The 13,532-nt window shown below is 38.1% G+C and overlaps 1 protein-coding gene across 1 annotated transcript; it reads right to left on the bottom strand.

Annotated features, from left to right (window-relative positions):
• Positions 1-2,595: 2,595 nt before the first annotated feature.
• LOC113330839 lies at positions 2,596-3,762 on the bottom strand. The gene has a single exon (XM_026577646.1). The coding sequence runs from the start codon at positions 3,760-3,762 to the stop codon at positions 2,596-2,598; it is 1,167 nt and encodes a 388-aa protein (XP_026433431.1).
• Between the last annotated feature and the right edge of the window lie 9,770 nt (positions 3,763-13,532).

Genomic DNA, 13,532 nt, shown 5'->3' with positions numbered 1-13,532 from the left:
AAAGCCTTGTTCATAGTTTTTAAACTAGTGATTCCAAGACCACCCTCCTCCACAGGACTGCACAGTTTATCAAAACCAACCACAAAAGCTCTAGAAAGATTTGAATCACCCGACCAAAGGAAATTACGGATCACACGCTCACTTTGCTGAATGAATTTCACCGGCCACTTATACACAGACATATTATGAATGGAATAACTCGAAAGAACATTTTTAACTAGAACAACTCTGTCTTGAAAAGAAAGCATCTTACCTTTCAGAACCGAAAGTTTCTCTTTAAGCTTATCCACCACATTGCTAATATGATGATATCTCACCGCACCAGGCATAACTTTCACCCCCAAATAACGATCAGGAAAATGCGTAACTTCCATCCCTAGAAAAGCAGCAATGGTATGACGTCTACTCAAAGAGCCACCACCAAAGTAAATTTTGCTCTTCTCTCTACAAACACACTGACCTGAAGCTTGCTGATAAGAATCTAGCAACTTCACCAAACTTCTCGAGCTCTTCATATTTCCCTTGCAAAAAATCATAATATCATCAGCAAAGAATAAATGAGTTGGAGCAATACCATTACGCCTAACCAGGTGAGACATATCCTTGTTTTGAAATAGTTTTGTGATGTTTCTACTAAGAACATCCTCAATCAAAACAAAAATAAGAGGCGAAAGAGGATCCCCCTGACGCAACCCTCTATTAATTTTGAAAAAACTTTCCGGGCTACCATTGAGAAGAATAGATATGCGCGCTGACTCCAGAATTTTCTGAATCCACAAACACCAATCCTCAGAAAAACCATATCTTCTAAACACCTCCATAATGAAAGACCAATTAACAGTATCAAAAGCTTGAGAAATATCAAGCTTCAGGCCCAAATTACCATCCTTCCTTTTGATGTGCAACTCATTCACCATCTCAGAAGCCAAACTAATATTCTCATGAATATTCCTACCTTTCATAAAAGCCACCTGCTCCTCTGACACTAACTTATCCAACACCCGACCAAGTCAAGTAGCCAGAATTTTAGTGAAAATCTTGAAGAAGAAATTGCTTAGACCGATAGGTATATATTTCCTCAAGCTATCCGCACCTCTAACCTTAACAATCAAAATAATTAGGCTAGAATTCGAACCCTTCGGAATTGACTTAGAAGTCCAAGCATAAACAATAGCCGAATGAAGATCTTGCTGAATTATATCCCAACAATGTCTATAAAAACACCCTGAGAAACCATCCGGACCCGGAGCACTATCCGCACCTAAATCAAAAACTGTTGATTTAATTTCATCCAAAGAAGGAATGGCATCCAACATCTTCCTTTCAGTCAAAGAAATGGACTCATGCTCATAATCAAAGAGTTTATCCTCAATAGGAAGCTCCACACCATTGAACTTCGACTCATAATAAGAAACCACATGGTCACGAAGCTGAATAGGCTCTGAGATAGTCACACCATCTTCAGTAACCAACTCCGAGATTGTATTTGCGCTCCTTCGAATGTTTATATTGCTGTGAAAAAAGAAGTGTTACTAGAACCCTCCAAAATCCACCTATTACGAGCCTTTTGTTTCAACATAGTAAGATGTTTCATACGAACATCTTGAACCGCCACCAGAGAATCCTTCATAATGTTCAATTTAGAAGTATTAAAAGGATCCTCATCAGAATTCCTACAAGCCACTTCAAACTTAAGTTGAGCTTGTTTCAGCCTAGCATTAACATTTCCAAAGACCGTTTGATTCCACAATTTGATTGCCTCCTTCAACCTTTTCAATTTATAAGGAAAAATAAAATCCAAATTACCATAAACCGGAGACTTCCAAGAATCTTCCACCATTCTCAAGAAATCAGGATGAGAAAACCACATTTTTTGGATACGAAAAGGAGCACGCCTAGGCCTCGGAGCAAGGAAAGGAAACCCAATAAGCGTTGAATGATCAGAAACTTCCCTAGGAAGAGCTTTACACCGCCAATTCGAAAACTTAGCTAACCAAGGCTCATTGATAATAGCACGATCCAATTTACTAAGAATTCTACCAACACCAGATTGACCATTAGTCCAAGTAAACTTAGACCCCAAAGAATCTGCTCCAAAAAGATCATTATCCTCCATCCAATCAGAAAACTCATTAATACAAGAGACACGAACCTCACGGCCTCCCTTCTTTTCATCTTGACGAAGAACACAGTTGAAATCTCCCATTATCAGCCAAGGAGTTGTAGTATCCACAGCTGAAAGTTGAGACCATAATCTTCTTCGAAAAACTTGAATATAACTAGCATGAACAAAAGAGATTAAACCCCCCTCAGTTCTAACAGTAATTGCTTGCCTAGTCATATTAACCACCTCTGGCTCTTCAATATTAGCACTCCACAGGATCCAAAGATTCCCAATATTATGCATAGAAGAATTATGAACAACCTTCCTCATAAAACCAGTTAAATTTAACTTACAAATTACCTTGTCAGAGAACTTAATCTTTGGCTCAGCAACACAAAGAATCTCCGGCTTCAGATCATGAACAAGTTCACGTAACTTCTGTCCAGCCTCCACCTTTGCCACCCCATTCATATTCCAATAGAGCACACGCATCAAGAAACTATATTCTTTGAATTATTACTAGCATCAGGAATCCTATCAGAATTCCGTTTAAGTATAACTGGGGAGAATCCCTTTCTAACTCGAATTCCCAAATCATTGATCTCAGTTTCCGAATCAGACTTGGACTCCTTATTTGTACTTTGTTGAGAAGTACTTTTCTGATCATTAGAAATCCGAATCCTAACAGGTTTCCTAGATTTCTTTGGCTGCTCCACGGGTATGTCAGACCATTTAGACCCTCTAACACCTGACGAAGCCTTCTCTGGAGTGATTTCTTCATCTGAACTCTCCTCCCTTTGCTCATTGGATTGCTGCATAGAATCCAACCCCAACTCAGCAGACAAAACATTGAATTTATTAGGAGAAAGCACACAAGCATTCTCATTAATAGCTTTGTAGCGAGACAAATTCTCAATATTGTCCACCACAACATCACATCCCTTCCTTCCTGAAGTTTCAAAAGGAGTAGAAGAAGAGCTAGCATTAGTCTTATCAGTGATAGAGTGATTAGTTCTAGCCAATTCACCACTCCCTACTGACTTAGCTGAGGTTCCAATTTCACCCACTGGTAACCTACTAGCTAATACTCCTTTCTCAGCTAACGCCTGCTTTGCTTTCTCTAAAGCTACAGACGCTGCATGAAAAACAGCTTCAGAAGAATCTAGCTCATTCTCAAGCTGATTGGTTTCCTCCACACCAATAGCATTCTCCTCTACTTCACCTGGTAACACAGCAAGAACACCATCATGTTCCTCATTTTTTGAAGCATCATGCTCCGCATCTTTTGAAGCATTATCACCACCAGGAAAGTTCTCAGCATTCTTTCCTTTACGCTGCCTCTTATTCCTAGCAGTTTGCCAGCCTTTGGAAGAATCTCCCTTTGCTGTAGTATCAGCCTTTGAAGAGTTATCATCACCCTTAGTTTGCCTCCTGCACTCATCATCATTGTGCCCAATAATGCAGCACTTCATACAGAATTTTGGAGCCCGTGGAATCTCCAAATATTGCCAGAAAGTACGTCCCCCAGCTGTAATCTTGATTCTACTAGGAATGTGCTTCGCAAAATCCACATCCACCAAAACTGAGGCAAAGTTACCGTACTCTAGATTAAGAGTTCTCTGATCAACTACAATGGGAGTGCCTAATACCTTCCCCATAGATAACAAGTTCTTCTCTGTCCATAGTTCTGCATGGAGACCTGGAAAGTGAACCCATACGTTTGCATGGGAAGTTTTTTGACGTTCAGGATCAAGACCTGGAAAGTGAACCCATTTAGTGCGTCGAATCCTCTCTTTTGTTTCAGCATCATGTAACATAACCACGAAAAATCCTTTACTCATAGTCATAAACCTTGCTGAGCTAGGGTTTATCTGCCATTGATTAACCAAGCTGGATTTCACTTCCACAAACTTCAATCCCGTGAAGTTCAGACGTGCAATAAAACTATGCTCAAAGGGTTTACATCCTTCTTGATAAAAATCAGCTGGAATAATAAGAGAAGGCTCTCCATCAATCAGAGTAGGGTTTGGAAAGCTATTAATATCAACACACATAGGCTGCAAAGTCTGTTTTCCTTTTACTTTCTCCGCAAAAGATTGTTGCTGGGAAATAACCCTAGAAGAAGTTACTTGTGTTTCCTCAACCATGATGATCAGATTGAAAAAACGTTAAGAAAACTTGAAAAAAAAACAAAACCCTAGAGAAATCGCCAGACTTTCTCTTTCCTCATGTTTTTTGTGTATCACCCTCTGGGATTTGTTGTGATTGGTCAAGAATGTCTTCCTCTTCATCGTCACACTCTGGTGATTTTGCAAGAGGTTTTCTTGATAAAGGTATTGGTTTCGAGTCCAAAGGGAGGAAGAAAAGAACTCTAGTAGAAGAAGATCATCCCAATGCCTCATGTTATTATGCCTATACACATCAGGATATTGAGAATGAGGATATGATTTCTGCCGAAGTGGTTCATGATTTTCTTCAATACTTTGAGGATGCAAAACTGCAACTCGTTGATACTCTGAAGAGTCTTGATGTGTTGAGAACTGAGTTGAAAAAGGTTACCTCTGACCTTGGTCTCATAAAGACACATGTTAAAGAACTTCTCAATGAGGATATCTTCTCTGAAGATGCAGTGGTGTTGTCAATCACAAGCTCAAAGGCCTCAAGGCTCATGAGGATTCCGAAACGTCTATTTGATTTTAGTTCTTGTTTAGTTTTGGTAGTAGGAGTCTTTCTTTGTTTATTAGCTTGTTGATTTTCATATGTCTAGGAAACTTCTTATGAGAATTTTATTCTTGTGTTTTTAAGAAAGATAACTAGGGTTTGGAATACCCTTTATTGTGATTACGCATAGCTATGTCCAACGTTTTTCATCTTCAATGTTTTTAGATTTATTTTTTTAAATTCTAAAGTTTATTTGGAAGATGATTTTGCAGTATTAATCTTTATGATTTCATATATTGCAACTTGTTATGGGATATTTGTGTTTGTGTCCATGAACTATGATTGTCCCATACGTGGTCAAAAGTTAAGTCTTTCATATGTCGATATGCATGTATTGATAAAAGATTGAATGAACTTTTGACAAACAAAAGATAAGCCTATTATGTCATTAATGATAAAAGATAGGATGAGTTTTTGTTTATAAAGATTAAGTCTATTATATGTCATTGTGCAAATGATTACGAAGAATAGAATGAATCTTTGTTTATTCTGCAGTATTGACCTTCCCTGATCCATAATATTTATGTAATACTGTGCGGCTCTGTAAGTTCTCTTATGTGAGCGTTTCCGATTAGATTAATCATAGGTTCTCTTGCGGTTAGTTTAATTCAGATTTTTGGATACAAATCCATGTTCTTATGTAATTTGTTAATGTCCAAAGAAATCCTTCCTTTCTTGTGAAAGTAAGGCCGCTCTTGTTGTTCTTTCGGGAATGGCATTTTATAGGGGAGAGTTATTAATTGAACTTGAGCTTAATTGCCAAATCTTTGTGCGGAGTGCGGCTGTGGAATATTATAAGGGTTATCTTGTATCTTTATAAACTCCTTGATGAATGCATTTAGTTTCGACTATATGATTGCATCTAAAAAGTTGATATGTACTTTCTTTTGGTCATGAAGTGTCTCTATGGAAATTTCATTAGGATCCCACTAGTTTTCGTACCTTTGCCAATTTTATTGACAAAAAGGGGGAGAATTAATGTGTAGTTCACACTACAATTACATATGGTTTTCGGATCATTATGTAAGAGGGAGTAGTTTTCATGTGAGATGAAGTATTGGCTTAGGGGGAGTGATACATATCACCATAATATTGTTGTCGAAGTTGTGATACAATCGAACTTTGATATTGTGTAATAATACTATGACACTGTGTAACAATGATTGAGATTTTTTGTTTTCTCATTGTTATGGCTACGGATCTTCAACAACGATGATGTTGCATTCAATATCTTTGGAATCATTGGAGTACTTGGAAGTGACAAAGATTTCGAGTAATGTTGAAGAACCAAGGAGACCAAACATGTGGATGAGAAGCTGCAAAGTTTATTTATTTTGTATTCCATATATATTGATAGTTTTGTCACTAAAATTGACAAAGGGGGAGATTATTAGAGCACTGCTCGGTCAAACTCGTAAGCGTTGCTATCTCAAGCTTGTTTGTTAAGTTTAGTTGCCAAAACTATAAGTCTTGATTTCTAGTATACTTATAGCTAATTCTTGGACTAGGATAGAAAGTGTAGTTGAGCTCTAGACTCCATGGCGTTCATCATGCAAAGACGAAGAACTACTCAAGGAACTGGTGGACCTTTATTCGACAAAAAGGTATGTAGAGACTTGAGCTTATCTATCACTCAAAAGTCTATCTACTCTGTCTCCTATCTTGAGACAAAAGTCGTATTGTTATATAGACTTCGATTATACACATTTGTTATTTCGAGCCGAGTTTATCTCGCTTATCTATTTCTCGAAATATGTGTTGGTAAGCTTTCTCTTTGGCCAAGTTCATCTTTACTCGTGACGATAGTCATGTTGATTATTTCAATCTCTTGAAAATGGCTTTGATGAAAAATAGTTTGTGAATAACAACTATATAACATCCTCTAAGAATGTTTCAATGATTGAAATGAGAGTTTAGATTATATAACCTTGTTTGGATATAAACATTGTATGTGAACTCATACTTGTGTAAGTCCAAAATCCTTGAACCAAAGTATGCGTACTTTACTGGTTTATTTTTTTTTTGCTAAGTCAAGAAAATATATTGATAAAAAAGATATTTACAAGATAGGTGAAGGAGAAAAGGGATCAGAGAAACCCCTAAAAAACTCCTAAAACCTATTTAAAACGATAATAAATTACATTTGGAAACTCAATAGAACTTAAAAAAACTGGTCGACCTTCAAAGTGAAAACCAACCCCGTCCTCTAGTAAACAACCACGCTTTGCCATTGCATCAGCTGAAAAATTTGCCTCTCTAAAAGAATGTTCAAAGCGAATTGAACCATATAAACCTTTAACTTCCATCCATCTTTTCCTAGCAAACCAAGGAACGTTATCTTCTTCCAAAGCCTTCAACACACTTGTAGAATCTGATCTAATAACAATGCAAGCATATCCCCACTGAACTGCCCACTCCATACCCACAATAATACCATACAATTCAGCCAAATAATTAGAAGTAACTCCCAAACCAATACACATTGCACCTACCACTTCACAATGTGCATTCCTTGCAACAACACCATCTCCCGCCACCCTAGGATTACCTCTTGAGGCGCCATCCATGCACAAAAGCAATTCATTATCATTAGGTGGAAACCAAAAACACTCCTTGGGATCAGTAAACTTCACCTTTCTATGCCGAACCCTAAAAAACTCCAGAATTCTCAAGTCATCCATAGAATTATGCATATAACTCTTCATACGAACTGAGTAATCTTGCATCAAACTAAAAACACGTTTTTGAAATAAAGACCAACAAGGGTTCTTCTTTTCATACACTTTTTTGTTCCTAGTGAACCATAATTCTGAACGCACAACCAAATTCACTACCAACCACAAATCCTTAACAATACCACTATGATTTTTTGCCTTTTGGTAAGAAGTAATGATATCATAATTAGGTTTAATTTTGAAAATACCTTCAATCCACTCCCAAGCTTGATGCGCAAAATTACAGCTCCAAAGAATATGTTGGAGAGACTCCTCCTCAATCTGACACACACTACATTTAGATGCAAGTTGAATTTTAAATCTGCTACGTACCTTATCAAGAGTAGCACACGCACCACGAATAAACTTCCAGTTCTGAGCCGCCAATGAAGGATGCACCACCCTCTTCCATAACAACCCCGCCTCCTTCAAAATATGATATTTCTTCCTAATCAATTCCCTAGCTGACTTCACAGAAAATTTACCTTGTAAATCAGGCATCCAAAAACGCCTATCCACTCCCATATGAATTTTTGGTAAATCCTGTTGCACCACACCAGCACTTAAAAGGAGTTGCGAATGAACTCCATGAATTTGCCAATCACCTTGCACAATAATATCATAAACACGAGCTGATCTGTCTAAATCCATGCGATTTAAAACACTAGCTAAGGTTGTATTTCCATACCATATATCAAAGAATAAAGAAGTATCCCTACCGTCACCAATAAAACACTTCGTGTTGTCCACCATCTCCTTATGAACCCAACGAAGACCAGGAAGAATAGAAGATTTCACCCCTGCCATCTTAATACGACCATCCCTACAAGTGAATTTGGCTTCCAAAACCCTCGCCCACCTCTTTCGAGAAGATTTTATAGCCCACCACAATTTCATCAGCAAAGCTTTATTCATAGTCCTTAGGCTAGTGTCCCAAGACCACCTTCCTTTAAAGGACTACAAATCTTATCAAAACCAACTACAAAAGCTCTAGAAAGATTAGAATCACCCGACCACAGAAAATTACGAATCACGCTCACATTGAAGAGTGAATTTTACCGGCCATTTGTACACAGCCATGTTATGAATAGAATAACTCGAAAGAACATTCTTAACAAGCACAACCCTATCTTGAAAAGATAACATCTTACCTTTCAGAATCGAAAGTTGATCCCTCAACTTATCAACAACGTTGCTGATGTGACTATACTTAACCATCCCCGGCATCACCTTAACTCCCAAATATCTATCAGGAAAGTTAAAATTGCCATACCTAAGAAAGTTTCAATGGTCTGGCGCCTACTCAAAGTCCCACCACCGAAGTAGATCTTGCTCTTTTCCCTACAAACCCTCTGACCAGAAGCTTGTTGGTAATTCTCCAAAATTTTCACCAGATTCTTCACACTCTTCATATTTCCCTTGCAAAAAATCATAATATCATCAGCAAAAAATAAATGAGTAGGAGCAATACCCTTACGTTTTACCATATAAGACATATCCTTATTCTGAAAGAGTTTAGTGATGTTGCGGCTAAGCACATCCTCAATCAAAACAAAAATAAGAGGAGATAGAGGATCCCCCTGCCGTAAACCCATATTAATCTTGAAATAACCCTCCGGACTACCATTAAGAAGAATAGAAATACGCGCCGAATCCAGAATTTTCCAAATCCAAGAGCACCAATCTTCAGAAAAACCATACCTTCTAAAAACCTCAAGAACAAAAGACCAGCTCACCGTATCAAAAGCCTGAGAGATATCAAGCTTCAAACCCAAATTACCATCCTTCCTTTTGATGTGCAATTCATTCACCATCTCAGATGCTAAACTAATATTCTCATGGATATTCCTTCCCTTCATGAAAGCCACTTGCTCTTCAGACACCAACTTTCCCAACACCCTACCAAGCCTAGTAGCCAAGATTTTAGTAAAAATCTTAAAAAAGAAATTACTTAAACCAATCGGCCTAAAGTTCTTCAACCTAGCAGCTCCCCTAACCTTTGCAAGCAAAAGAATAAGACTAGAATTAACGGAATTAACCTAGCAGCTCCCCTAAAGTTCTTCTTTGTTCACGTCCCGGCAACTGAATTCTTTTTACCGTTTTTTTTAGATATTGTTGGCGGGATCAATTCTTGCTTCTCACATGTTTATTTTACATGTATTCACATTTTTTTCTCTCTCTTGGCTCTGAGGCGATTTTTCCTTAGGGTTTTGGGTTTTCAAACTTTTCAATTTTTTTGGTTCTCCTCAATCATCTACGGGTGATTTGAGATGGGAGATGCTTCTCATGTTAGGTCTCGTACTTATGCTGATCAGGTGAAGGGGAAGCAACAGCTTCCAACAACATCTATTGATCTCAGTTCTTTACCATTGCCAACGTTAAAAGAAGGCAAACCAGCGATTGTTTTACCTGAATATTTCTATTTGGAAGGTTGTGATATTTGGAAATTCAGTCTTATTGGACGTTTAGATTTCAAAGGAATTACTTTCCAAGAGGTGAAGGATGATTTGGAACATCAATGGCAGCTAGGTCAAGGTGCGGTTCAGCTAATTCCTATGAGTAGAGGTTTCTTCACCATCAAGTTACAATCCCAAACAGCAAAAGAAAAGCTTTTGAATGCTGAAGCTTGGTTTTTTAGGCATCAAAAGCTAACCCTAATTGAATGGTTTCCTGGTTTTGATGCTGAAAAACAAAGATCATCTCATGCTTCCGTGTGGGTTTCTTTTCCAGGGCTTCCATTAGAATTCTGGACAAAAAAAACGCTATTGTCCTTGGCTAAATCATTAGGAACTCCAATTGTGGTTGATAGACGTACTCTTGCTCATGAATATGGTCACTTTGCATCAGTTTTGGTGGATATTAATTTTGCTGAAGCAGCTACTGATGCTATTCATATTACGGTTGGGGGTTTAGATTTTTGGCAATCTGTTGAGATTCAAAAAGTTCCAAAATATTGTTCCAAGTGCAAGTTGATTGGGCATACTGATCATGAATGTAGAAAGCAGCACAAGGAAAATACTGAGCGACAACTTGTGGTAAGCAAACAAGTTAGCGGTGATGATTCTCAACCTGGCGTGAGCAATATTCCTAAACCTGCTGGTGGGGAATGGCAAGTGGCTAGGCGTAAGAAGAAGGGTAAGAAAAAAGCTCACAACGTCAATGTAGATGTGCGTGATGTTGTTGATAATATTGCTGGGGAAGAAGCTGATGTGGAGTTTACTGCTAAGCTGGTGAAGGCTCAGCAGTTGGAGGTTGTTATGGCACAAGCCAAAGCTGATTTTGAATCTGTCTATGTTGAATTGGCGAGAACTAAACAAGCGCAGGCTTCAAAATCAGTTTTAGTTAAGAATGGAAAAGTGGGTGAAACTAATCCATCAACTATAACAAGTTTGGTTGGAACTAGGATTCCCAAACCTGTTAGGATTGTGACCGCAACTCCTACTCCTCTTTGTGATCAGCTTACGGCTGGGGAGTTTCTTTTGAATAAAAACAGATATAATGCTATTGAAACAATTCAAGATGTGGAAGAGAGTTCAGCTGATGCAAAGTTTAGGGCTGATCAAGAAGCTAGGCGTGTTCGCATGCAATCCATGCATAAGGTAGTGAATACTACTGAGGGTAGGAATGCTTCTGATTCCGAGTCTCTTCAGGACTCCAATTTGAGAATTTGTGCTGAAAAAGGAAGTTTACCAAGAATTAATTCTGGTGCAACTTCTCAGATGGATATTGATTCCTCCAAAACTGGTTTTTAATGCGTGTTCTATATTGGAACATAAATGGCATTGCGCGTGATGCTGCTAAAAATAAGTTGCGTGAGTTATTTCATGATTTCAAGCCGGATATTTTATGTATTGCAGAGCCAAAGGTACATTGTACTTTAAATTTCTTGCAAACTTTATATGTGGATGGCTATAAGAAAGAAGTTATTCATAATTCTGTTGGTTCGTCTAAAGGAAACATATGGATTTTTTGGTCCAGCTGCATAGCTACGCCTGTAGTTATGAATTCTAGTAGGCAAGCTATTACTATTGAAGTAGAGGGGGTTTTGATTTCCTTTGTTCATGCTAGCTGTTTACGTGTCACGAGAAGAAGTTTATGGCAGCAACTTTCTTCAGTTGATAATAATACTCCATGGTTGGTTATGGGTGATTTTAATTGTGTTCTTCGCAATGAGGAGAAGAGAGGAGGTAGACAACCACGTACTTCAGTCATTAATGATTTTAGTGATTGGATGGAGGATAATGATCTTTTTGAAGCTGATTTTTTGGGTTCTAAGTTCACTTGGGCTAATGGCCAATCTGGTGTTCGTAGAATTCTTTGTAAGCTAGATAGAGCTTTGATTAATGAGGCGTGGCTTATTAAGTTTGAGAATTGGAGGTGTAAAGCTCTTTCTCGTGAAGTTTCTGACCATTCCACTCTTATTGGCTTTCCTTTTGTTAATACTAGACCGAAACGAGCTCCTTTTAGAGTTCAGAAGATGTGGTTCTCTCATTCAGATTTCATGCGCATAGTGAGTGAGAGTTGGAACGCCCTTATTACTGGTACGCCTGCTTTTATTTTTCCTTCCAAACTTAAAAGGTTAAAGGTTATCATGAAAGAGTGGAATTTACGTGTCTTTGGCAATGTGTATGCTAAGCTCAAGCAAGCGCAGTTGACTATGGAAGTGGCGCTTACAATTTCTGATGAGGATCCAGAAGATGTAACTAAGCTGAATTATGCCAAGGAGGCTTCAGTTACTCTTCAGGAAATTCGTGCCCAACAAGCTACTATGTTGAAGCAAAAGTCAAGAAATAAATGGCTTCAGGAAGGTGCTAGTAATACTTCTTTTTTTTCATGCTAATATTAGGACTAGAAGGAGTAGTAACATGATTTCAGAGTTAGTGGATGATAATGGGGTTGTTATAACTGATTGTGACCAAATTAAAGAACACACCGTGGCCTATTTTGAGGATAAATTTAATGGTGCTGAGTTGCCTATTGATGATGCTTTGTTTCAATATGATCATAACATTATTTCTGTGGAAGATAGTCAGAGAATGGATGAGATTCCTACTATTGAAGAGATTAAGAATGCTGTTTTTGATCTTAGCGCTGATAGTGCCCCTGGGCCGGATGGTTTCTCTGGTTGTTTCTATAGGCATTGCTGGGATGTGATTCAGCAAGACCTTTTCAATGCTGTCACGTATTGCTGGCATCGACAGATGATTCCTCAAGGTACTAATTCTAGTCTTATTATTTTACTTGCCAAGTTTAGAGGGGCCAATTCTCTTCGAAACTTCAGGCCTATTGGTCTTAGTAATTTTTTCTTTAAGATTTTTACTAAGATTTTAGCTACAAGACTGGGGAGTGTTCTTGATAATTTGGTTTCAGAAGAGCAAGTTGCATTTATGAAGGGGAGAAATATCCATGAGAACATTAGTGTGGCGTCGGAGATGATCAACGATTTAAAAACTAAGCGGAGGGATGGTAATTTGGGGTTGAAGCTAGATATTACTCAAGCTTTTGACACGGTTAGCTGGTCCTTTGTCTTAGAGGTTTTTCGAAAATATGGTTTCTCTCATAGATGGTTTTCTTGGATCTGGTCAATCCTTAATTCAGCAAGGATTTCTATTCTTCTTAATGGAAGTCCTGAGGGTTTCTTCACAATCAATAGAGGTCTGAGGCAAGGTGATCCCTTATCTCCCCTTATTTTTGTTCTTATTGAAGATGTTCTGAGTAGAAATCTCACGAAATTGTTTGTGGAAAAGAAGATGACGCCAATGCTGTCAAAGAAAGGTATTTCTCCCACTCATCTTTTCTTTGCTGATGACATTATGATTTTTTGTAAAGGCAATATGAAGAGTTTGCATAATCTTCTATCTTTGCTTGGTAAATATCAAAGTGCCTCTGGGCAATCTGTTTGTCGTCAAAAGAGTAAGGTTTATTATGGTGGTGGTTCATTGAGTCGCTGTGGAACTATCACTAATTTGCTTGGTATGGAAGTTTCCAATTTT

This window comes from Papaver somniferum, unplaced genomic scaffold (assembly GCF_003573695.1).
Source record: "Papaver somniferum cultivar HN1 unplaced genomic scaffold, ASM357369v1 unplaced-scaffold_119, whole genome shotgun sequence".
Taxonomy (NCBI): Eukaryota; Viridiplantae; Streptophyta; class Magnoliopsida; order Ranunculales; family Papaveraceae; genus Papaver; species Papaver somniferum.
This window is presented reverse-complemented; position numbering and strand designations above follow the sequence as displayed.